Source organism: Solea solea, chromosome 13 (genome assembly GCF_958295425.1).
Source record: "Solea solea chromosome 13, fSolSol10.1, whole genome shotgun sequence".
Lineage (NCBI taxonomy): Eukaryota > Metazoa > Chordata > Actinopteri > Pleuronectiformes > Soleidae > Solea > Solea solea.
In genome coordinates, this window is record NC_081146.1 from 21036761 (window position 1) to 21061116 (window position 24356).

Consider the following 24356-nt stretch of genomic DNA (forward strand, 5'->3'; position numbering starts at 1 on the left):
GAGCGTTGCTACTGAGCAGGGGAAGTGGGCAATTCCCTGCGGCTCCCAAGTTGAGAGGAGGTACATAGAATGGGTATGTTCTATTATCAACTACAGGAAACTGCACTATGCTCAGAAACAACCTTACAAGGCCCCATGGTCATGGCATGAAAGTTCCCTCCTGCCAGGAGCCCATAAAATCCCTTGAAACACCCCTGCTTATGGCGCAGTATAGGCTTCCACTATAGGAGTTGAGTTAAAGATCTTTATGAGTTCATCCATGTGCAACATTTTGCTTCTTAAATATTGATGGTGTTAAAAGTTTCATTGCCTTTTCGTATTTCCTATTTAAACAACGATAAAACAATAATCATAGCCTTGTAGTTAGGACTTTGTATGTACTGTATGTGTAGACTCTGGCCGGTAATGAGTCTCCACAGTATTGGAACACATCGCACATAAACACCAGAGCACGTGGAGCAGACAGACTTTCTCCAACAGCTCGAGGAGGTGCTCCCATCGTCGCCTTTAAATGCTCTTTGCGTTGCATTGTCCCGTCCCTGAGGGAAGCTTCTTTTTCTTTTTCCTCCAGCAGATATTTTGAAATATCATAGCAGTTAAAAGAAAGAAGCAGAAACACTGATTATCACTGGTCCAGTTTACCATGTTCAGTCCTTTATGGATAAATGAGCTTTAAAAAAAATGCTCTATCAAGACAAGTGTCTTCCAGGCAACTTTTCATGAGCTACACAGTTCATCTGAGTCATTGTTGCTCTTCATAACTCTACAGCTACTTCTGATATTGAAAGTGAAACTACTCTGCCCCTTTTCCTCTGATTGTTTTTTAAATAGTTAGTTAAATAGTTTGTGTCTGGTGTTGTTTGGAAGAAAGAAGACAAAGTCTCTGTATTGTATTGTCATTATTAAGAGGGATGAGTTATACTATGTAAATGAGAAAAAAACGCCTTAATTATTATTTTTAAAAAAGTATGTTCAAAGAAAACTGCACAATAGCATACTACTATTTACGGGAATTAATGGCAAATATGAAGAAGGTATTCGGTATAATAATAATAATAATAATAATAAAGTAATAATAATTATTATAATAACTAGTATACTGTGGGGGTGATCTATAATGTTGGTATACAGTGTGTCCAGGCAGGGACCTGCAGCAGCAGCAGCAGCAGCGGCAGCAGCAGCAGTGGTAGTAGCTGCTCGCCGCCGCCTCGTCCTCCTCAGCACCGCGCGTTCACTTCGCTCCGTGCGCTTTCGCCAGCAGCCGGCGGAGATGTGAAGTGGATGAAATAGCCGGTGTAACGCGGTGGGATTTGAACCCGCTTTCGTATTTCTGTTGCCGGGAACTGTCTCTTTATTCACCGCATTCTGTGTGTGTGTCTGTGTCTCTCTGCGTGTGTGATTGTGTGTGTGTGTGTGTGTGTGCGCGCGCGCGTGTGTGTGCATGTGTGTGTCTCCTCCTGTGCAGCTCCTCTCTGCTGGGATCCTGGTCTGCCAGGGGCTGCAAAACCGTGCTGGTCGACTCATTCAGAACCAAATGCGTGTGTGACAGACTGTCCACCTTCGCCATTTTAGCACGGCTAAATCCCGAAATGGTAAGTGCGACTAAACCTCCCTTCACTTGGTGTTAAAGGTATCCGAGACGCTGTGGGTGTTTCTTTTTTTTTTTTTTTTCCTTTTCTTTTTTGGTAAGGCTCTTTTTTCTCCGTGAATGCATCAGCTGTTTTTTTTGTTTTTTTTTTCCTCCATAGGGCGTCATTGTCATTACATATCAACAGATCCTCCCCCTCTCCTCCTCCCCCCTCTTCCTCTTTCTGTCTCCACATGCCAAAACCATGATGACAAAAGCTATTATGGGATTTAAAGACTTATAACAGGTTTCATACTGTATATTCTATATACATATAGATATACATCTATGTTCAGCAATGCACACAGCGAGGACAGCACACCGCTGCTCTGCTAACCTGTGCGTGAAGCTCACACAAGCCATTGTGAGTGGGATTTAAAGATGATGCTGTAAAAACGATGATGGTCACCTGCATGCAAACCCCCTCCTCCAATCCCCCCCACCCCGTTTCTCGTAATTTCACTGTGAACACCCAACAATTAATGCTCACATTAGCATATTTTAACATATTAGACTGTCACCAGCGTCTCCATGGCAACCAGGCCCCCACAGGGAACATGGTGAATGGCGATTCAGTACAGAAAGAGAGGAAAGGACGCCACGTTTCGATGGAGGCTCGGTGCCACATCCGAGTACAGGACACACTTCCTTTATGCGCTGTGGCCGCGACTGGACACAGCAAGCCAACAGTGTGTGTGTGTGTGTGTGTGTGTGTGCATGACAATTTCTTTCTATATACATTAATCACAGAAGAACCCCAGTGACTCAAACATGCCCCAGTTTCTTCAGGAAAAGGGCAGTGTCTTTGTGGGGAATTTTCATTCAGTGCGATTAGTTATTAGACTGGAAATTGCCTTGGAAGCAATTTGTTCACCAGTTGCCCTGGTAACAGCATGGTTACCGAGGTTTTCTTAAAGACATAGGAAGCAGTGGGCTGTTCTTCCTGCTGCCTGCACGGCCTAGAAGGAAGGCTGTGCCAGGGGATGCTGTCGATGAAATGCTTTAACTGTGAGTAGAGCCTTGTGATTCTGTTTGCTCACGATAGCTGTGGTTTTCAGAGTCGCTCCGTTTTAATGGCCTCGGCACCAGCAGTCGTCGCGTGGAACGGCTGCCATGTTGTGTTCCGTTTGTGCTTTGTGCTCTCGGTGCTGAAATAGCAGTTCATTGGTTAATTAGATGTCTGACGGAGCGTCGGTCTGTGACTGTGATGACCTTCCTGAGTGTCTGTGCAGGTCATCCATGGCAGGAGCTGGAAGGGCCTCGGCCACATGGTCGTGCTCAGCCGATTGGCCCAAGTGTATACACTAGAGCTAGCAAGTCTCCGTCTCTTCACGTTCACACTCTGCATACACACATCTCACTGATTCCTGCAACCACTAATCCACTGCTGTTCTGAACCTTCCCTTTCTGTTTTGAGCAAATTCATTTTTGATATTTGTACATAATGCTTTGCACGACGAAGCACAAAAGCTAGGGTTTGTCTGTCTCCATTTCAAGTGCAAGTAGAAATATCAGTGTAAGCGTGAGTTTTTCTCTGCTGGAATTATTGCCTGTAATTCTCTGTTTGGCATGCAGAGGTTTTGATAGCTGTCTCTGTGTGTGCCAACGAGTGGTCAACCCATAGAACCACAGCATAGAAACCACAAATAACTGTTTTTATGTTTCTGTTTGAGGTCGAGGTCTTTAGCTTTGGTCTGGTTCTGGCTCAGCTGGAGATGCAATTGGCTGGTGTTCCATAGTTTTTGATTACTTTTGTTTCTTTCCTCCTCTCTTATCCATCTTTACTGTATTCTGGGCTAACCATGTTATTTCTCTTCAGCTTCATACATAGTGCACAGACACAAGAATGGGATTGATGTTTTAATTTCACAGTCAATTCACAAATGATTGAAAAAAAGTGTTTCACGGAGAAATCAAAAACCAGGACCGTAGTTTGTTCAGTCATGTCGCTGCTTAAGATCTCCGTAAAGTGGTATGTGGTGTTTTTAAACTAGAGCTGTTACTGTGGGACTGTTTAAGACACTACTGTGGCTGTAGCATATTGTTGAATTATTGATTAATCAGAGAGATGAAACAAAAATGGAAGCATGACAGCTCCGCTCCATTCCAGACGTGATGCTCAACCCAGTTACCTCAGCAGGGCCCGGGCAGTGTGTCACAGCGGCTTCACCAACATCAGGGACAGAACACAGCAAATGTATCACATAGGTTTTGGATTGTTGACGTTTCTCATAATCATTACATTACGTGAGAAAATATGGGAAATTAATATTGAAATGAATATCTCGGTGCACGGGGATGTGTTGCATTGCCTATTGCAGCAACCCTGCAGAAACATTAAAACAAAAATACTCCATACATTGAGGGCATGTTGCACTGCCCTTCATATACACTACCTTTTGTCCTAGCAGCTAAAGTTTTAGAGGCCTGGCTCTAGGGATGGCAGTGCTGGTCATTTTGACATCCATGGTCCTCATGGGATGAATCCTATTTTATGCTCTTTATGTTAAGTCACGTTTCTGTTTTTGGTCACATGACTGCACTGGTCTTGGATGAATTGTCATAAATCTTTGCTCATCTAACTGTAAGGATGACTCTTGGCGACTTTGGTTGTCCATCTGCAGGTTGAAAATGTTGCTTTTATTGACTTTCTCCATGTTTTTGTCGCTGTTGCTTTATTTTTCTGTTTAGCAGCTTCTTCTTCTTCTTCTATTTATTTCCAATGAGTAGCCTGGTATGGGAACTGTGACATATGTGCAAAGTGCCCAGGCCAGCTTGAGACCAACTCTGGTCTGACTGTCTGCAGCTCGATTCCCAATAATCCCCATCCATGGCGGTGGCAATCCCAGCTGTCATAGGGTAAAAGGTGGGGTTCATCCTGGACAGGTCGCCAGTCCATCACAGGGCCACATAGAGACAAACAACCGTTCACTCTCACTCACACACAGGGAGAACATGCCCTTGTTCCGTCCAGGTTGCGAGTGCTCCAGTTTTAGTCAGACGAGCACAATGTTTTGTCTCATGTCATGTAAATGTACTGGTTGTGAGCATGCTGCTAGCATTGGCATTTAGCTTAAAACACTGTTGTGCAGGTATTCAAAGCGCAGCCTTTTATAGCTGCTAACATGGCCGAGTGGGCCGTCCTCCACCTGTACAGGGCGACAGCCTGTTCACAGCACTGTTGCAGCCTGGCAGATCCGTGCATCCTGAGGGAAGCTAAATTGTGATGGCTTCTTTTGCCAGAAATGGATGAAAAGGCAATTCACTCGTCCTCGTGCTGCCATCCCATCCCCCACATTCCATTATTTCGTGAGACAGCCATGGCTACCATGCTAATTACACCTACCGCAACAAACAGAAGCCTCTAAATAGCTCGACCGCTCTGTCTGCATCCTGCCTCATACAGCCCCAGCATGACAAACACCCCCAGCCTCCTTTTTCCTCCTATCTTCCCCCCGATCCCTCCTCTCCTCCTCCTCCTCCTCCTCCCATCTCTCTGTTCCCCATTCCCCAGTCATTTCATCGCGCCATTTTTCATGCTCTGAGACTGCATTATATTTTAGCTCTCCCTGTGTCCTTCGTTCTGACTACATTGACTCCCTTGCTGCCACCTCCATTTTGCTCAGTCCAACTTTTGCTGCAGGCTTTCACAGGAAAAAGGAGAAAAACACACAGCAGGCAAGACGAGCCCGCCCACCCCCCCCCCCCCCCTACACACACACACACATGCACAAAAACCTTAGCTCAGTTTGCTGTCACTGCTACACCTGTGCCTGCTGAAGGCGGAGCAGATAAAAGAGAATGCATGTTCTTGTACCGCTTTTAATGTTTTGTGAGGATTTGACAAATTCACATCGACAAACTTTGAGTCCACATTGGTATAGAAACAAATGAGTTAGGTAACTGTGTTTAAAAGGTATGCATATGTTTGAAGATGCACCAAATATAGATAACTGTAGTAAGTGTTCAGGAGACTGTTGTCTGAAATATGCTTGTCTGCTGTCTCGTATGTATGAGCTGTCATCTGAGCTTAGGACAGGCATGTCCAAAGTATTACTTTATACGGACAGGGACGGACTGGGACAGAGGGGACAGACTGGAACAGAAAGTCGTCCCTGATCACGTGTCATCCCCATTAGTACAGCTGGTAAGGAGTTGTGCTTTGAAACCAGAGTCCAGGGTTCGAGGGTCCAGTTTTACTGTGACAAAAAAGGTCTGAAGGGACCATTGGCGCCCTGGGAATCTGGCCCTCTTTTTAAAAAAAGTTTGGACACTCCTGGCTCCTGGACAAAGACTAGAAATGGCGGCTATCCACTGGTCTGAAGCCAAAGAGAAGCACCTCTACACAGCCATTACTCTACACAGTTTGCAGCCCATTCCCAGTCATATGTTTAATGCAAACTCAAAACAATTACACTCCCTTTTATACCACACCACACATCAAGTCACGCTACCACTGCATCTATGAAAGTCGATTAGTGTGAAATATACTCCATCGGCGTGTTCTGTTTCCTTAGTTTAATCTACACGCAGTCTTAAATAAGCACGGGTCTAGTTGTAGTCAACTATCTAGGGGGTAGTGTACAGAGATGTACTTCTAAATGTACATGTGTTTATGACCTTCTAGCACAGCCAGGCTCCTTGTTTCTCAATTTGCCCAACTGAGTCTGACCCACTTGCAGGAAGTATGAATAAAAATATGAGGAGTTTCTGTAATATGTCCTTCAGATATGGGTTCCTGGGTTCAAATCTGCAGGTGCCACTTGTTAGCCAAATCATTTATTTGCTCTGATGATTGTCATTATTACTGATTAATAAGTGGGCTATTTTAATTGAAATAGTAGTGAAAAAATAATCCAACAGCAAGGAAGTGGGTCATCATTCATCTGTATATTGTCATCAATTCATCAACTGATCATTTCAACCCTAATATCAGATAATCCTACACAACAGAGTTATCAATAAGCAGCTACACCCAAAGCGCAATCACATATTTCATATTTTTTTTCCTATCATTTATTATTGCTGTATTTGACTGATTAGCTCACGAGTCCCACTGTGGACATAAATGACACTGTGTTTGATTACTATTTGGATGAGGTCTTTTTTTTTTTTTTTTACCACCTATTCATCTCGTTTATAGCTGATTCCACTGTAGATTGTTGTCATATTTGTTTACTGCTAATATTGGCAGCGGCTTCGTGTGATAGATTTCTGCAGGAAATGACATCCTGGGCGGCTCCTCTGTGGTGGTAGACGGAGCGTTTGTTGCCTCTACTCACGTGTAATAATGCAGTCTGGCCACTCCATTCTAGATAGTGGCGTTCTTGTTTGGACACTGCATGAGACTTCCAGTCATTGGCTGAGAAGGAAGTAAAAATTTGTCCATCTCAGCAGACGTCTTTCCATTCCACTACCCACCTAATCTCATCCCCCCCTCCTCCTCCTCCTTTGCTTTTAAGAGAAGGAACTTGCTGCAGTGCAGATTAATCAGAGAGATTTAATTAACTTGGCCCCGGCACACATCAAACCTGGAGACAAGACAGGCTATAAACTCAGCCAATTATCTCCTATGGAGAGGGGCGGGGGGGACCCCCTTATGTCCACTAACCTTTCACCCAAACCAACTGTGTAGCTTATTTTTTCCCTGTCCCTTCACCACACCCTAACTCGCTTCATATGCTCATGACACCAAAAGCATTAAGAATGGATGGTTGGAAAACTGGTTAAGGTTCATTCTGCTGCGTAGAAGATCAACAGACAAGGTGTGATAACAGTGGATTTGAGAAATGGATATTAAACCATTAAGAATTTGAAAAAGCAGATCTGACATTTGTTGGCCTTTTGGTTTTGGAGTATCTTTGGTGATCCCCTGATTTGTGGTTTACATGAGTTATAGAATATTAAATATGAGTTGTATCAAACACGCTAGTTATAAAGTAAGGATTTTACATAAGGAAAATGTAGGTAAATGTTATATATTATATACTTTGTTGGAAAAGAAACTTGTTTTTTTCTGTACAGCTATTGTAATTATATGTACTTGAACTATTAAATCAGGCTTGGATGGTTTAATGACTTACATTTAGCTGATCCTTGAACTGAAAAGACTAAATATTTGTTTTCCTCTAAGACAATGAATGGTGGTCAATATGCAACACATGCAGCTCGATTGCACTTATGTTTGTATTTTGAGCAAGACGGACAAAGTAATTAAGAGACACAGTGCTGTGTTGGCTCATATGAATCGCTCAACGTGCACATGGTCATCCTTAAAGTCTTAAAAACTAGTTTCCTCACAAGTTCTGCAACTTTCTGACCGGATATCTCAATCAATGGTTAATCATCAGTCTCCAATAAAAGTCTATAGAGATGCAAATAGAAGGGCTTGCTCAAATGTCACAGTTCAATTATGCTGAGTCAGCAGCAGCTCCAGCCAATCAGAGTCCAGGCCGTGGTGGTGGTGGTGGTGGTAGGCTATACATTTTTTGCACAGGGGATGGTTTTGTGCATTATTTTTGTTTCACTTCTCTTAAGTGTTTTTGTGACCTATTGTGGTTTGATTCAACATCACATTGCAAGTTCTTCATGTTTTCTTTCAAACTCTACATTCATTATAAGGCAAAACTACTACTACAACCTCTAATCATCGTAATTATCTTCCTCTTGAATTCTTGTGCCTTTATTCGTAGATTAGTATTGGCAAAAAGAAAAAAAAAATCACAAGCAGCACACACATAAACCACACAGCCTTACACAACACCCAAGCACCCTGCTGCAGCTGCTGAGGCCCTAATAACGTGTTACCACGGCAACCGAGACACTGTCTGCTGCTCGATGCTTGGGGATGGTGCTAAGCTGCGATAGCTTCAGTCCTTCTCGTCTTGTGTGTGTGCTCGCCTTCCTGACCTTGACTTGACACACATCACTACCTCAGCATGTTTGGTGTGTGTATGCGTGTGTGTGTGTGTGTGTGTGTGTGTGGTCAGGTGTGAAATTCTATTTATTTGAGTTTATTCATGAATCACCTTGAAGTCACCTTGCTCTGCAGCTGACGTCCAAAAGCTGTCGACATTCCAGATACCTAAATGCTAACTTCAAAAATTGATGCTGTGTGTGTGTGTGTGTGTGTGTGTACGATTGCAGTCGATCTCAAGCACATCCCATGCCTTGACTCTTGTCGTCAAGACAGTATACACAGTATAAACTCACTATCTGCTAACATCTATCAAACCATCAAGCCACCATAATAGATGTTGAAACTACAATTTTTTGTGATATTTGTGATAATATACCTTTTGCCGTGTTGAGGTTTTACTAAATGTTTAGGCAACTGCAATACCAGCCGTCAGTCACTCTGACGTCCGCTCTTAAGTGCTGTGCCGTGCTTTATCAGCTGCTTTCCTCTAAACGGGATCGTAATTCACAAATGTTTTATTGAAGAAGACTGAAAACTAATGATTGGGAACATAAACGTGGTAAATCAAGTAAGACATAGGTTCATTTTCCCATATACTCCCATTCAAACACAGGCCATTTTGCAAACAGCTACTGGTGGCCAATCAGTATCTAATGAGAACTTTATTGTGTAGTAAAACAGAATTTATAGTCTTACTTCCTGTTTGGCTTTAACCAGCAAACCAGAAGAATACGAGTCCACTCGTTACGTATGGTCTTTGGTGAAAGGACGATAAAAGCATGAAGTGATGACACGTAATGAGCATGAAGTCCAGTGTGTACCAGCTGAGCTGTTGACTCACCCCTCGGTAGCTTCTCACTTGGGCTGCAGGGACAAACATGTGAACTCTGAGGAGTAACAGATCACCATGACGTCGGTGCTGGGTGTGATTTCAGGTGCAGCCGATCACACCTCTGAATAAATCCATTCACACTCATCAGTGCTGGCCGTGGTCAGACGTTGAACACGTAATGAAGCCGAGCAGAGGAACAGTGTGGTTTTTCAGTGTGGTGTGAAGGCACTTGTAAATCTGTCGCGGTAGAATCATGCCTCGATGACTTTTCTCCACCTAACGCAAATCAGGCCTTCAGGGAGTTTGACTGTTTTGCATTCATCGGCTGACAGCGCCTGACAGTGTCTGCACACGTGTATCTATGAGCGAGACCTTGACATTTGTCATCAGATCGCACTACGTGCAGGTCTGACTCGTCCCAATGCTTCCCGACTGTGTCCTAATGTGGACTAATCACAGAAACCCCATTGGGTGCTGGTTTGAGGACACATTTTGTCCCCATTGCTGAGCTGCATGAACACAATCCATCCTCAGAATAGATTGGAGACCGCCTCCTCGTCTGGTCAGCAGTAGTTTGCCACTAATCAGCACTCGCGTGTTATTTATTTTGCAGCCACCACTGCAATATTAATACTGATCTCTGTATAATTTTCTTTTTCCTAATGATTGAAACGTGTTTTCTGCACGAGCAGAACTTCTGTCCCTCTCACTGTCACGAGCATGCAGACACGTTGACGGTGGACCACATCTGTACAGTCGGTGTGTATTTCATGAAAGGTCGGGATCTCGTCAAACCTGGAAATGATGATGTTCTCAAATGTCTTGTTTTGTCCACAAAGAACAATTATTCACTTGTAATGATTTGTTTGTTAAATGGAGCAGAATTCACATTTAAAAAGCTGAAACAATCAGAAATCCATCCTCCTGCTCCCTAAAACAATCCAAGGATTTGGGTTATGTTAATTGGATATTCTAAATTGAGCATGGTTTAATGTTAACTGGGTTTGGCTCCAACTCATGATGGAACCTTGCCTGTGTCATGATGTTGTGGATGTTTTTGACCATGATTAAATGTTTTCACATTCTTCCTCTGTCTCCCTTTTTCTTGTTTTTCTAGAACATGGATAAGACACAACTCCCCTCCGTGACGCTGATCGTGGGCTGTGGAGTGTCTTCACTCACGTTGTTGCTGCTCATCATCATCTACATGTCTGTCTGGAGGTGAGACACAATGGTTTTCATCAAGAACAGTTTGTGCAAGTGTGCAATACAAACGTAGAGGCTTTGAGATCGGCGTCTGACAAGGACACAAAAAGGGAAACGTAATCTCGGTAGCAGACAAAAACGTTTGCCTCTTGTTGTGAGCACACTTGAGCCCGTCGACTCTGCCTTGTTCTCTCGTCATAAACGGCGGAAGGTTTTTGTTTACCTGTGCTTTTCATCACCAATTCTGAACAACAAAAATCGAGTAGAGTGGAGTAGAGCAGCGAGTCGAGAAGCACTGACTTGTACAACCGAGTGCACCTTTATAACAGTGAAGCTTCTAAATTTTCATTGAAGCATTCTCTGTTTTAAACAATGATGAATGATTTGCTCAAATACACATTTCAGACAGAAATGTGGGTTGCATTCAGTCAAGTATCTGTAAAATATTCTATGCGTAAGATATTTTTCAAGTGGTGACCATCTATATATGAAAAAATGAGAAGGAAAAGGATAGTTATTTTTTTATTTTTTAGGTTGGGTTGAACCACCCTGAGACACAGAGGCTCACTCTCACTGAAGATATAATCTATGCCTAGTTAAATATGATATATCTTAAGAATATATTCTCTATGAAACTTTATGTCACCATTCAATGGCTTTCAGAGAAAGTTTGCATGGCTTTGTGAACCGTTCACCTCTCACACTGAAGTGCATAGTGAGAATAAGACAGAAAAACAACACTCCCCCCGTGTTCGATGTATCAGAGAGGATGACAAATGATACTCAACAAATGCAATAGGAAAAATAAAGTTTTCTAGAAGTCATTAAAAAAGCTACAATGGAGTAAGCTGAACTCCTATTAAGTGAGAAAGCTGTTCCACTGATAAGAAGCTGGAGCGGAAAAATGCACGTCCACTCATACTTTTCAGTTTAATAAGAGCTTTTACCCAATTTCCAATATCAATAAAGGATTTTTGATTCTCTTTTTTTTGCAGGTGCCATTTTAGACACATAGTCTCGTTATAAAACTGTGGACAAAAGGATTTATTGTCCCTGGCAAGTACAAAAGAACACATTCACACATCTATATTTCTCGGGTATATACTGTATGTGCAGAACATTTAAGCGAACAATAAAAAAAAAGTGCACCACTTGCAAGGACATCACTATTATGTCTGCTGTCCCATAAAGCGCAAGTGGGGAAAACACCAGCCTCAGAGCTGTATACCACCACCAGCAAGGGCATTCATATTTAAATAAATACACTCGTACATTTAAAGATATAGGAACATTTGGTTAAATACACTTCCATGTCCTTCTCCCTGTTTGCCTGTCAGGTCAAAGTCAGGGGAAAATGAAACGCTCGTAGCCGTTATGTATCACTGTTGACAAGCATCACAGCACTGTCGCACATTCCCCTCGTGACAAATGATTTTTTTTTGTTGAGTAAATGACAGGCCAGTGTGTGTGTGTGTGTGTGTGTGTGTCGTGTTGTGATCACTGGCATCATTACAGCTGGAAAGGTGCAGATAAAAACGGGCGTGTTGCAAGGACCAGCGGATAAAGTTGACACCCAAGATGCAGCTTTCGTGAAACCGCGTTGGGTTCTGCTCTATCCTAATGATTTCAGGGAACGTTCAAATCCGTCTTTGACGGTTTGGAAAGTTTCCTAATCAGTCATTGATGTGTTTTGTGAGTGTAATTAACTGTAAAGTGTGTCCTGTTGCATTCTATTTTAAAAAGCCAGGTGTATTAGGATCTGCAGCAGACTTTGAAAAATTCCCCTTGTGGACTTTCTTTTAGTATTTCTGGACTTTAAAGTTATTTCGTTTACCCACACCTGTTTCATCTGTGTCTTGTTATCTCCCCTTTAGTATGCCGTCTCTGTGCAGTGACAAATTCATCAATAAATGCTTCTAGAATTATTTGAACGGACCGGTATAAAAACAACTAAATACCAAGTATGTAAAAATACAACTACAAATTGAACATTGGAATTGCACTTGAAAAGGGAAAGGTTATCCAGCCCTGGTATGAAGTGACTGGCACTCGCAGATGTTTCTGTTTAACTAAATGCAGAGTATCCATTTTTTTAATGTGACACGCAAACACTAGAATACAAATAGAGAATAAATAAATAAATAAACTATGCTCACTAACTCGTCTGCACTGTTTGTGCTCGTAATCTACAGACAGTTGTTATCGTTGATGTGAAAGTTTGTTCTTTTTGCAAATTCCAGTATTGGAACCACAACAGATGTTTATTTCTGTGCTGATGAGATAATTAAGCTAAAATAGAATAGATAGAATCGAATTATCATGTGGTAAAATACTACATCATCATAATTACATATATATATGTGTGTATGTGTATATATATATATATATATATATATATATATATATATACATACAGTATATGCAGATGTGCAGATACGCTGGAGGAGAAACATACACATTTGTCAGGCATGTTTTCATGTTCCAGCTGAAGGGGGTTAGCTTTTATAAAGTAAATAATTAAAACATTTACAAAGATGTGAAATAAAGGAAATATACTATCACTGAAAGCCCGATGTTGGCCACAGGTAACACTCCGGTCTTCTCTTGTGTTTTTGTGCAGGTACATTCGGTCCGAGCGCTCAGTCATCCTCATCAACTTCTGCCTCTCCATCATATCCTCCAATGCCCTCATTCTCATCGGACAGACACAGACGCGGAATAAGGTACGCCCCAATCTGAGTCACAGATGTACAATCAGTGTTGATTTAATGGTCATTTAATTATTGTGTTTGTTTCTCTCTTATGTTCCAGGTCTTGTGCACCCTGATTGCAGCGTTCCTCCATTTCTTCTTCCTGTCGTCATTCTGCTGGGTTCTGACGGAGGCGTGGCAGTCGTACATGGCAGTGACGGGTCGCCTCAGGAATCGCATCATACGGAAGCGTTTCCTGTGTCTCGGTTGGGGTGGGTGTCCTGTCTGCTGGTCTTCCGTGTCCTCCACGTGGTCTCTGTCTTATTTATCCTGCATTAACGTCGATTTTTATTCACATCCCAGGTCTGCCTGCACTTGTCGTGGCGATCTCGGTTGGCTTCACCAAGGCAAAGGGATATGGAACACCAAGCTAGTAAGCATGCTTTTCTATAGGTTCTATACATCTGCCTCTTTAAGTATTAATGCAGGGTTATTATGCATGGATGGGGGTTTATGTTTGCAGAATAATTAACCTCTCTCTTTCTTTGTCTCATCCATCTTTTACATCCCCACTCTTGTCACACATATGGTCCTGTACCTTTCGCCTCATTCTGTGCCTCCTCTTTGCAACTCCCATCAACATCTTCTCCTCTACCCATATCACTCTGTCTGTATTTCCCCTGCTCCTCTCTTGTAGCTGCTGGCTCTCTCTGGAAGGAGGTCTTCTTTATGCATTTGTCGGACCTGCTGCAGCTGTTGTCTTGGTATTTCCCCTTTTTTGTTCATCTTTAATCCGTCATTTTAACACCTCTGCACTAAACCAAACCAAACCAGACCAATTAGTGGCGCCTCGTGTAAAAGTGTTTGTATAACGTCGGCCACTTAAAAACACATCTCATCTGCATGTGCCTGTATTCACAGTAAAACTTGAGGTCAACAACTTTATATAAATAAAGGTAATAATAAAAGTATTTAGTGCAACAAATAATAGTGTGAAAAAAAGGAACGCTTGAAGGTCCATAGTCATTTTAAATGGCCTGAACACTTTGAACAAATAGGTTTATTTTTTCTGTTAATTTATCCCTCTTCTCTTTCTTCCATATACCTCTCTATCTTCTTCCCTGCCTTCCCCTCTCCTCATTCAATTCCTCTGTTGCTTCCCTGCTTCTTTTCTTTTAATCCCCTCTTTTCCTTTACCAATCCATTCCCTTTATTTCATTCTAAAGTTGTCTCTGGCCTTCTTTTCCTAGTTGATATACCTTCATACCTCTCCTTTCCCCTCTCCTCCTGTTTAGTTTCTCTTCCACTTTTTATGTTCTTAAAATAAAACGCGGCGGTGCATCAGCATTTTGAAGCTCGCTTTTGAATTTCCACGTCCCCCCGTCTAAAAACAAATTCCAAAAAAATGACGTAACAAACCTTTGCTTACTACTGTATAACCGTCACCTCAGCTCCCCTCGCAATTCTACTTACATCTAAAGGTAAAGCAGTGGCGTATGTGCCGTCAGGAGCCTCACTGCAATCACACCGTGCCCTTGTTTCCCAATCGAATCCATCCACAGAACTTGATGATTCATGTCCCAGTGCTCCGCTCCCACCTCCAACCCACCAGCTGCCTCTCACATAAACAGCTACTTCTTCAGTTGTCAACAGCATCAGAACCCTCAAAGAGCTAAAACTGTGCCTTTGATTTCACGCAGCTCATATTTTATGAATGATTTTGTCTATATTGAAAAAATTTATTACGTTATTACTACGTTAGAAACACATCTTTTCATCCAGTTTATACTTCTCACGCGTCATCGAGTGCTTGATCAAAAAACATTTAAGATGATAAACGCTAACAATTTGCAGGACAGCGCCCACAGTAAGTACAGCTTGTGCGAGTGTCCGTGATGACACGCATGTGTCCATCGTCTTGAATGCACATCATCATCCATCGTCCCTCAGAGTAGCGCTTGCATGTCCTGAAGTAATGAGACTGTTGTTTGCTCTGCTTTAATCCTGTGCCTCTTCTCTTCTTCGCAGGTTAACATGGTTATTGGGATTCTCGTTTTTAACAAACTGGTGTCCAAAGACGGCATTACTGATATGAAACTAAAGGAGAGGGCGGGGTATGCCTTATACCGCACATCCATTTTACACAGTGACCTATAACCAGGCTGACGTCTTAGGGGGGGAGGAACAAGTGCAGTTATTGGCTCATTACTTGAAACTGCCCTCAGGCATTATTCTAGACGTTGGCAAATTGGCTAAAGATGACATTTAATTTCTAACTCCAGGAGAATGATGAGGAGCAGAGGGAGAAAAAAAGGAAAAGATAAGAAAGAGGAATGTGACTGAATTAATCAAGAATAAGATAAAAGACCCAAAGACAATGTGTTTTTTTCATATAGCCGAGACTATGATCGATGCCTCTGAATTAGAGATAAATGAAGGGTGGCAAGAATATGTGAGGAAGGGTGTCTGGTTATTGGTCCTTCACAGACTGAGCAAGATGACTCATCTCATTGCTTTCTTTTTAAGTTTCCAATGTGTTGCATTTTCCTCCTGCTGTTCTCTGTTTGCAGGTGTTGCTATCGATGTAGAGCTCTGTGAATCCATCTGTCTCTTTTTCTTTTTTTTCTTTTTTAAATCCTGTTTGGTTGTTTCTCGTAAAGGGAAGCAGGGTAGGAGACCTGACTAAAGCCTGATCCAAGGGAAACCGGTGCGGCGCCATCATAACCGATAGACCCGTTTAACCCAACAATAGGGAAACTGCTGTCGTTTTTAGAGTTTAGAGTCAGGATATGGAGATTGAGGTAAAAGTTGTGGGTTATCCAAACTGGACAGTGTACATGGTGAAGGGAGAAACAGCGTTAAATGTAGTGTAAATGATACCTTGTGGTAGCCGGTGATGTCGTATTGCGTGTATTGCAAACACAAGCCAAAGTATACCCAATTCAAAGACACCTTATAACTCTCTAAAATTGGGAATGGGACAATATGAGATCCTGATGGTATGATAACCTTAAGCGATTACAGCCCTAAAATGTGATACCTAGACCTTTTTAACACTGTGGTATACATTAAAACAGGTTATGAGCTCATGCCTGATTACAGTATGGGGCCAACACCATAGATAAAAGCTGTGTGTTCATTAATGGGACAACTCCCACAGACGCTGCATCTGAAGGCTGCTTGCACTTAATACATTACTCCGACGTGATGTAATATCAAGCACATTTTCCAGCATATCGCTGCAATGCTACGAAATGTTTTATTTGCACATTTTCTAACCCAATTAGATTACTATTATTATTTTTGGTAGAGCGACATTTTTTGGCATTATCACTGCTAAATAGTGACGTGGGCCCTAAAAATGTCATTAGAAATAGTTAATGCAGCACACTTGTGCACCCTGCTCCCCTTTACCCTTTACGGGCTGTTTTGTCTCCATTGGCATAGTTGGTACATTCAAATGTTATTTTCTATCTCTCTCTCTTCTCTATCTCTTCTCTATCTCTTCTCTCTCTCTCTCTCTCTCTCTCTGAACAAAATGTTTGCTTTCTCCAATGATTTCTCTGTTCAACTGTACTTGTTTTTGCTGTCTGAAATGTCACGTTTGAGTTTTGCACAGAATCCCCTCTCTCTCACTCAGGGCTCTCCAATCAGGAAAACATCAGTCTCAGAAGCCCCCTCCCATGTCATCAGTGATTGGGTAAAAAACAAAACAAACAAACAAAAAAAATAATAATAAAAATGATAATACCTGCCCATCCCACCCTCTTCTTAATGTACGGCTACCAGCCCCGCCCATCACCAAAGCTGCCGATGCTTTAGCAATCACCTCTGATTGGCTTTCTCTTATTTCCTGCCTTTACCTCACTATCTCACTATTGACCTTGCAGTTTTTACTACTTCCTGTTAGATGGATAGACATAACACATTAAACCGCTCCATTTCTAGTATGCTCTTACAAAAAACAACAGCTTTTTTTAACACTAACAAATGGTAGTTGCTGTAATAGTATATTTTTTTTATCATTTGAATTGTGTGGGAATGTAAGAGTGAATGATTGTTTGTCACTTTTGTGGCCCTGCGATGGACTGACAAAAATGTCCAGGGTGTGACCCCGCCTATCGCCCTATGTCAGCTGAGATTGGCACAGCATCCCCCGCGACCCTCATGTGGAGGATGAAGCGGTAGAAGATGGAAGTATGAATGGATGAATTGTGTGTGTGTGCATGGTTGATAGGTAGTCAGTACTGTATCTGTGTGTGTCTCTGACGACTTACAGATTAATTGGTGATGGTATGCTGAAATCTCAAATCCAGGCTTCATAGAGACAGATTCCTGTCAGTTATTAGATTAAAAAGGAGAAGGAAGGTGTGTGCGTCGCCACGGGTGGACGTCTATTTGGTGAAACTACAGAACAGACAAAAAGCAGATACAGAAATGACGGAACAATACCTTTTCTGACAAAAAGTGGCCATGAGGCATACTACATTGATTTTGCCGCTCTCCAAATATTACTACTCCCTGTACGTACAATCTCAATGAGAGGATGAAGCAGAACTAATCGTCCTCCAGATCAGAGAACAGAGACAAACCTTCACCTTTCCCAGTGTGACATCAGCTAATAACAGTAATGTGAAGTGGATGTCCGTCCGTCCGTCCGTCCGTCCCTACTCTGTGTGTCTTGCTAACCTTGATGTCTTGCCGGCCACTTAATGGCCGTGTGCTATAACTGCCCTAAGTGAGAGGGAATAAAACGGTTTATCGTGTTTGATAAACAACGTCAGTTGTAAACATTTATGAACTACAGCTTAGGTTGAGACAACTGAAACTCCTCAATGCGACCAGATCGAGACACAAATACTTTTATAACAGGATAATGATTGACTTATCTTTCAGTCAAGGTTTGGATTTGACATATTCAAGGAGAACGGTACACTGTAAAATCGAACAAGTCATTCATCGAGCTTTCTTGGGAAGAAAAAACTAGGAAACTGTCTTCAGATGGACATTGAGAACTAATTTCTGTCTTTACCACACAATGATGTACTTGCTCTGTCTGGAAAACCAATTACCAAAACAGAAGCTTGATAACGCCACACTGGGATTTGTTTCATTATTGTGCATATTGCACCTTTTAAGATTTAAAGGTGAAGTTAAGATAATTAACACTGCACTCCCATGATGCTGGGAGTGCAAGGGAGTTCTGTCGTGGGTGGAGCTGTTGTAGCTCCACCCACACCATACCGTACCATTTTACTCTGGTACACCAAGGAAAGGGTGCCAATAATGGGACTGGTTATTTTTGGAACGATTTCTATATGTACCGTACTAAACTGAAACACGGCTATATGTACCATGTAAAATATGAATAGACTTTTAAAGAAAAGGTCTCCTCAAATAAAAAAAAAAAAACATGACGATCACACATCAGGATCAAAACATTATGGATTAATTTGTGCTTTCTTTACCTAACGCGTGGTATAACCTTTTAGAGATCCACTCCTCTGTGACCTTGGATCTTATATTTCCCTCTACATAATATTGCACTGAGCCACAATCTCTCTCAAGCATTTCCATATGGGTCATGGCATGTTAAGAATGCAAATCCAAATTGGGGGAAGCAATATGTTGCGGTTGGCTCTGGCTTGGTGGTTGTTGATTATCTAATGGGATTTCACTGGTTTGAAATTAGGTTTTGTTCTTGTGTTGACCTTGCGCTGGTGTCGCTGCTTTTATTTCTGCTTATAGCAAAAAAAAAAGAAAACCAAGAAGAATGAATTGTGTCTCTTTTGGTGACGTCCCCTCAAACTCATTCCGTTCACCTCGGTTTGCCCGTGTTTCAAATGCAAAACACGCCTAATGGCGCTAATCAATTTATTCAACATCTAATTTAAAATGCGGCCACATCTGCACCAGGCGGTTCGGCTCACACCCCTGAGACGAGGCTCGCTTGCTCCTTACCCCCCTCCCAACATTAGACTCTTAACAGTCGAGAGAGAGAGAGAGAAGTAATTCCAACCAGCACTGGAGTTTGTTTCCTTCTTAACAAACTTTAAATCATCGAGTCGTGTAACAATAGGTTAACTAGACTTTGAATACATCAAGTTCTTTTCATTCCATTTGCTGCAATGCTTTAAAACATATTGTAAATTGTGCAAAACAAGGCTTGTTTTGATCTAGATTCCACCTTTGCAATGTTTGGTTTAGATATTTATTTATTAATTCAGCTATAGACTCCTCTACCAAGAACCTAACCACCTTTCCCTCCTGATCTTTACGTTTGAGAAAATAGTGTTGTACATCCCAAGTGTTGATTGCTTTTTAATATCATTGCCTACAGTGCACATTTAGCAGCTGCATTGGCCTTTTACTTCAAATTGAATTCCTTCTATTATGTGATGTATTTTTCTTTTAATCCTGGCGTCCAGAGGCTAAAAAAATTGATTCCTTCAGCTCTTCGGCTGTAGTTGCTGTCGAGCATGAGGCCATGCGGTAACAGATTAGTTCATTACTTGTCACTATCTCACACCTCGTAGTCGGTCGTCTGCTGTTGAGAGTATGTAGAATTATAACTGTTGATTCAGCGAAGAATGAAGGAAATTATTTTTGGGGAGGACTGGATGTTGGAAGGAATACTGGGACTTGGATTGGGGGATAAACCTTGGATCGTCTTGGATATATACCAATAAAAAATTTTAGTAGAGAGTCAATATCAACCAATAAAATCCTTAAAAGACTACTTTACCCAACCGCTATTACCACAGGGTGATAGTTTTGTAGTTGAGTGTCAGTTTTCGCTGATACTGTGGCATCACACTGAGATATTGCAGGTGCTGAAGCTATAATGGAATTTTGTTGTAGCGTTCCAGAAAATCAATACCAAACATCAGATTTTGGTGTCACTACACTGACCACGACCAGACGGATCTTCAAACTGGACACACTTTGGTTAGAGAAAGTTAGAGAAGTGCTCGTTTCAGGGGATTTTTTTTTTCATTCTATGGCAAAGTCCCGATTGAATTAAAACACAAATGCCGTAGTGACACATGAAAATGATCGGAGAAAAGTGTCCGATGATAGTTTCAAATCAACCTCGACACCGTTGCTACGGCGTCCAAAGGGGTTATTGTAAGGTAATGAGCGTGTAATGGTGAACCAAACTTCCACTCATTGTAAGCAGTGCTCGCAGCTGAATATAAACTGGGTGATTAAGTGTTTTAATCTAAAAAGATTTCCCGGCTCTATGGGAGAAGAAATGTCGGTTACAGTGTTATAAAGTGCTGTAGTGTTATGTAACACTTTAACTACACTACTTGGGAATATTTTTTCCTTTGGTGAACACTTACTGTTTCTTCCCGGAAACCTATGAGTGTGTGTGTGTCTGCGTTTGTGTATCCACTTTTTGCAATCTTTGTGACGGCAAATTTTGGTTCCAAGCCATTGTTGTTTGGCAGCGATGTCACATCGGTGTAGGGAAAGGAGGGGATTTTCCTGATTATGTTAAAGTCGCTCATCATTTACGCACAGGAGACAACAACACCCCTGATGAGGCTCAGCGCTACTCGTTTGTTGCCAAAAGCGATGCAAAATTTCAAATAATCTGTCTTGGAGATACAGATTAAAATGAGTCAGTGGTGGATGAAATTGCATTACATTGAATAAATAGGTAAATGCGAAGGGTTTCATTTGTAGCAGCAGAAACAGAGTAATTGTCATTTCATCAGAAGATTAAAACCTCTTTCTTTCGTGATGACGTGTTCATGTTCTTAGGACATTTGGACAATTTAAATGATTAGTTTTGAGGTTACTTTAAAGTGAACCATTGGTTAATATTAGGGGTTAAGGTAAGCTGGAGTTTGATTTAAAAAAACGGATGCAATCAACATCAAGCAACAATTAGCTGGTTCTAAAAATAAAATAAATACCTGGATACGCCCAATACTGCAGAAGAGTGCAGCGTAAACTACAATTTCATAATTTCAAGACATATTGAAGGATGTCTGTTGGAGAATTTGAAGATTTCAGTAAGTTTGTAAAGAGTCCATGTTGTACACATTTGCTTCATATCGTCCACAATTGTCACTCTGGAAGCTTGCATCAAATTAATATGAAGCAATTGAATGGAAGTTCGCCAAAAGATGACATCATTTACAGCAGCGTACCTAAAAAATGTGGGAGGGGGTGCAACTGTGTAAATCATTGCATTTTAGCTACACTTTTAACTACGTCTTATATAATAATATTAAAAAAATGTTGTGTATCTTGTGGATAAATGGTGTGAATGAAATAGTGACAACTCATAGAGGAAACCCAGCATGGTCAGGCCAACACACCAGTCATCTGTGAAGGGAATCAGACGTCATTTGTCATGAAACATCCACCGAAGGCCACATCTTAACCTTATGTTATGTCCTGTTCCCTGAATCACTCACACGGGCAAACCCAAAAACATACTGTATCAAACTTGGAGCTGGACTGTAGCCCTGAGAGAGAGATTGTGCGAGACCACTGTGACTCAGTGTTTGTGTGACTGTTCTGTGCACGCGTGCATCTCTGCGAGTCTGTGTATAGGTGCATTTGTATCTGTTTGTGTATGTTACAGCGTGTTAATTTGACTTTGCAGTCAGATGACAGTGCCACTGTACAATATGACGCTCAAATGTGCCAAGTGCGGAGTTATCTCTTCGGCTGACGTTTCCACCACAGCTACCAGTAACGCCATGTTAGTCACGCTAATTATTTTTCCTTAACTCTTCTTACCTCTGTTCTCTCCTTTACTACACTCCTCCCTCCTTCTCTGTTTCTTGATTGGTTCTCTGTCCTTTTATTTCCCTGTCACTCTTTCCTCTCACTCTCTCATGCCCAGGGCAGGGATTGTGTGTTGCTTAATGTGAGACTCCTTATGATAAAACAAAATGTGATTCCTGAATGTATGTATTTAATAATGCCAATATGACTGTGCGTGTGTGTGTGTGTGTGTGTGTGTGTGTGTGTTGCTGTAATCTCTGAGATTATTTCCATAATTTTCAGCCCAGGCCTTTATTTTCTAAGTCTAGCTATTGTACTAAAGTAATCTGATGGGAGGTTAATTGTGGAGTTGCCCTCTTCACACCATCACGACATCACATGCATATTTATATTGACAATTATTATTAATTTAACTTCATATTGTGCAAAGAGACTTCCCTAATGTGCAACGTGGGGTTCACGGCTGATAATACTGGTCACACACGTACATAGCCTGATTCTGCCACTTGGTAATCCTATACCATCATTTTCATTTATTTTCTGTTTTTTAAATGAAGTGGATAAATCTAAAAGGGATGGGCAAAATGTTTTGAGTATCCAATAAGTTTTATTGGTCATAGAAAAGTACATCAGTTAATGCAACCATAATTAAAAATAAGCATAATAAACCGTACATACAGCTTATCACATACCTGGTGAAAACATTCATTCCAGCTCAAAGCACTCGAGCTGCAGCAGCGTCTTGCACCTGCCACTGTCGACAGCGCACATGAAGTTGCGTACATTGCATTCTTCCTGATTCTGAGGCACAAACACCCGAGCGTTACCTGTGATTAATTTAAAAGTGCTGTGCAGACAAAGGTGTGCACTCTCTCCTCTCAGGCTGTCCTGAAGGCGTAGGAGAGACGGTCACACTGGAATTGGATGAAATGAAGTGGTGGCCAAAAAAAACCCCGACTAAGGTGGTGCTGCGTCTGTCGTGTTTATGCCGTTTAGTGAGAAATACAAAATATGAAATGATGAAAACATGTTGATACATTTTGCTTAACATGCCCATCCCTATACTAAATACAGTAGGAAACACTTTCATGTCAAATGTTAGGTTAATATCTGGAGTCTGCCCAATGCAGAAGCCCAAAATGGAATTTTTTTATGTTGCCTGAAGACCGACATAGTTTGTCATACAAAGGCAAAAGGTATTCAGGTGGTTGCAACATACAACGTCACCCCTCGATGCCACATAATCCTATACACTATTCCTTTAATTTTGAAATTGTTTGTCCTATGTAGCCTCGTCAACATCAGTGGGTCACATGCCCCATGTTTTGTGTTTTATGTTGTTTTATATTTCAACACTTTGTGGTGGTGAGGGAAAGCAGTTAGCAGTGACAGTTTGACAGTTAGTTAGTACTTCACACTAGCATGTAGCATTATCGTGTGATTGCTTGTGGATTTAAGTTGTTTCCTGCCACCAGTGGATTCTTTTTAGAGAGCGGTGCTTCCTGCAAATGTGTACAATTGTGGATATACAGCCAAATAGTTGGTTATAAATGATAAAAAAAAACAAACAAAGCCCAGATTGAAAATAACTGGCATTGCTGGTTGTTGTTTGCTGTGCTGATTATCAGCATCTTCATCTGTGACCAGGTACACACTGAAAGTGTTCCTGAGGAACCTCTATCCACTGTAGAGGGGGCAGGGCCATTAGCCTATAAACAAAGCATTCATATCAATATATCAAATTTCAAATGAGGTCAAGGAACATATTCAGCCAGCATAAGCAAACCCATTAGCTGTAGAATTGCCTTTTGTCCAATTTATTACCAGAGGTGGAGAGTAACCAAGTACTTTAATGCACCAGCGTCGGCCTTTTTAATGCAGCTGTCGGTTTGTGGATATCAACTACATTTTGCAGGAGCATAATACGTCTGTAGCTCACTGCATTGATCTCGTGTTTTACATTTTACCTTGTAGAATAATGCATTAAGTTCAAAGTAGGTTGTGTAAATGAGAAAATGTGAGATATTGAGCGTCTGATCAGAACAATCAGACGGACTCTCTGGAACATTATGATCTCTGTTTGCAGCAAAGATACTATCTTGATAACAGTAATTGTTATTTGTGATATGATTTTTAATTATTTCACACCATTAACTCCTCATTAGTGAATCATTTGTCCGAATGACAACTTGTGCCTCTCATACGTCACCCGGGGTCAGAAAATATTACCGTGTAGCAGGAATGCAGTGAATTTGCAAGCACTTTAACGTTATTAAAGCGTTATGAAACACTGATACAATAATTTATCTTTTATTGAGGGAGACAAATTAGAGA

The 24356-nt window shown here is 41.5% G+C and overlaps 1 protein-coding gene across 8 annotated transcripts in view; it reads left to right on the top strand.

Moving 5' to 3' along the window:
* adgrb1a (adhesion G protein-coupled receptor B1a) overlaps positions 1–24356 on the top strand; it is a 132046-nt gene that overhangs the window by 95884 nt on the left and 11806 nt on the right. For 5 of the 8 annotated variants that reach the window (XM_058647178.1, XM_058647184.1, XM_058647177.1 and 2 more), the window contains 8 exons: positions 1466–1592; positions 10496–10599; positions 13205–13307; positions 13396–13546; positions 13638–13707; positions 13972–14038; positions 15303–15388; positions 21898–21996. In XM_058647178.1, coding sequence (XP_058503161.1) covers positions 1466–1592; positions 10496–10599; positions 13205–13307; positions 13396–13546; positions 13638–13707; positions 13972–14038; positions 15303–15388; positions 21898–21996 — 807 coding nt within the window. Of the gene's footprint in view, positions 1–1465; positions 1593–10495; positions 10600–13204; positions 13308–13395; positions 13547–13637; positions 13708–13971; positions 14039–15302; positions 15389–16914; positions 16975–21897; positions 21997–24356 lie in introns of all 8 variants that reach the window. The other 3 variants (XM_058647182.1, XM_058647185.1, XM_058647181.1) reach the window with 2 other exon arrangements.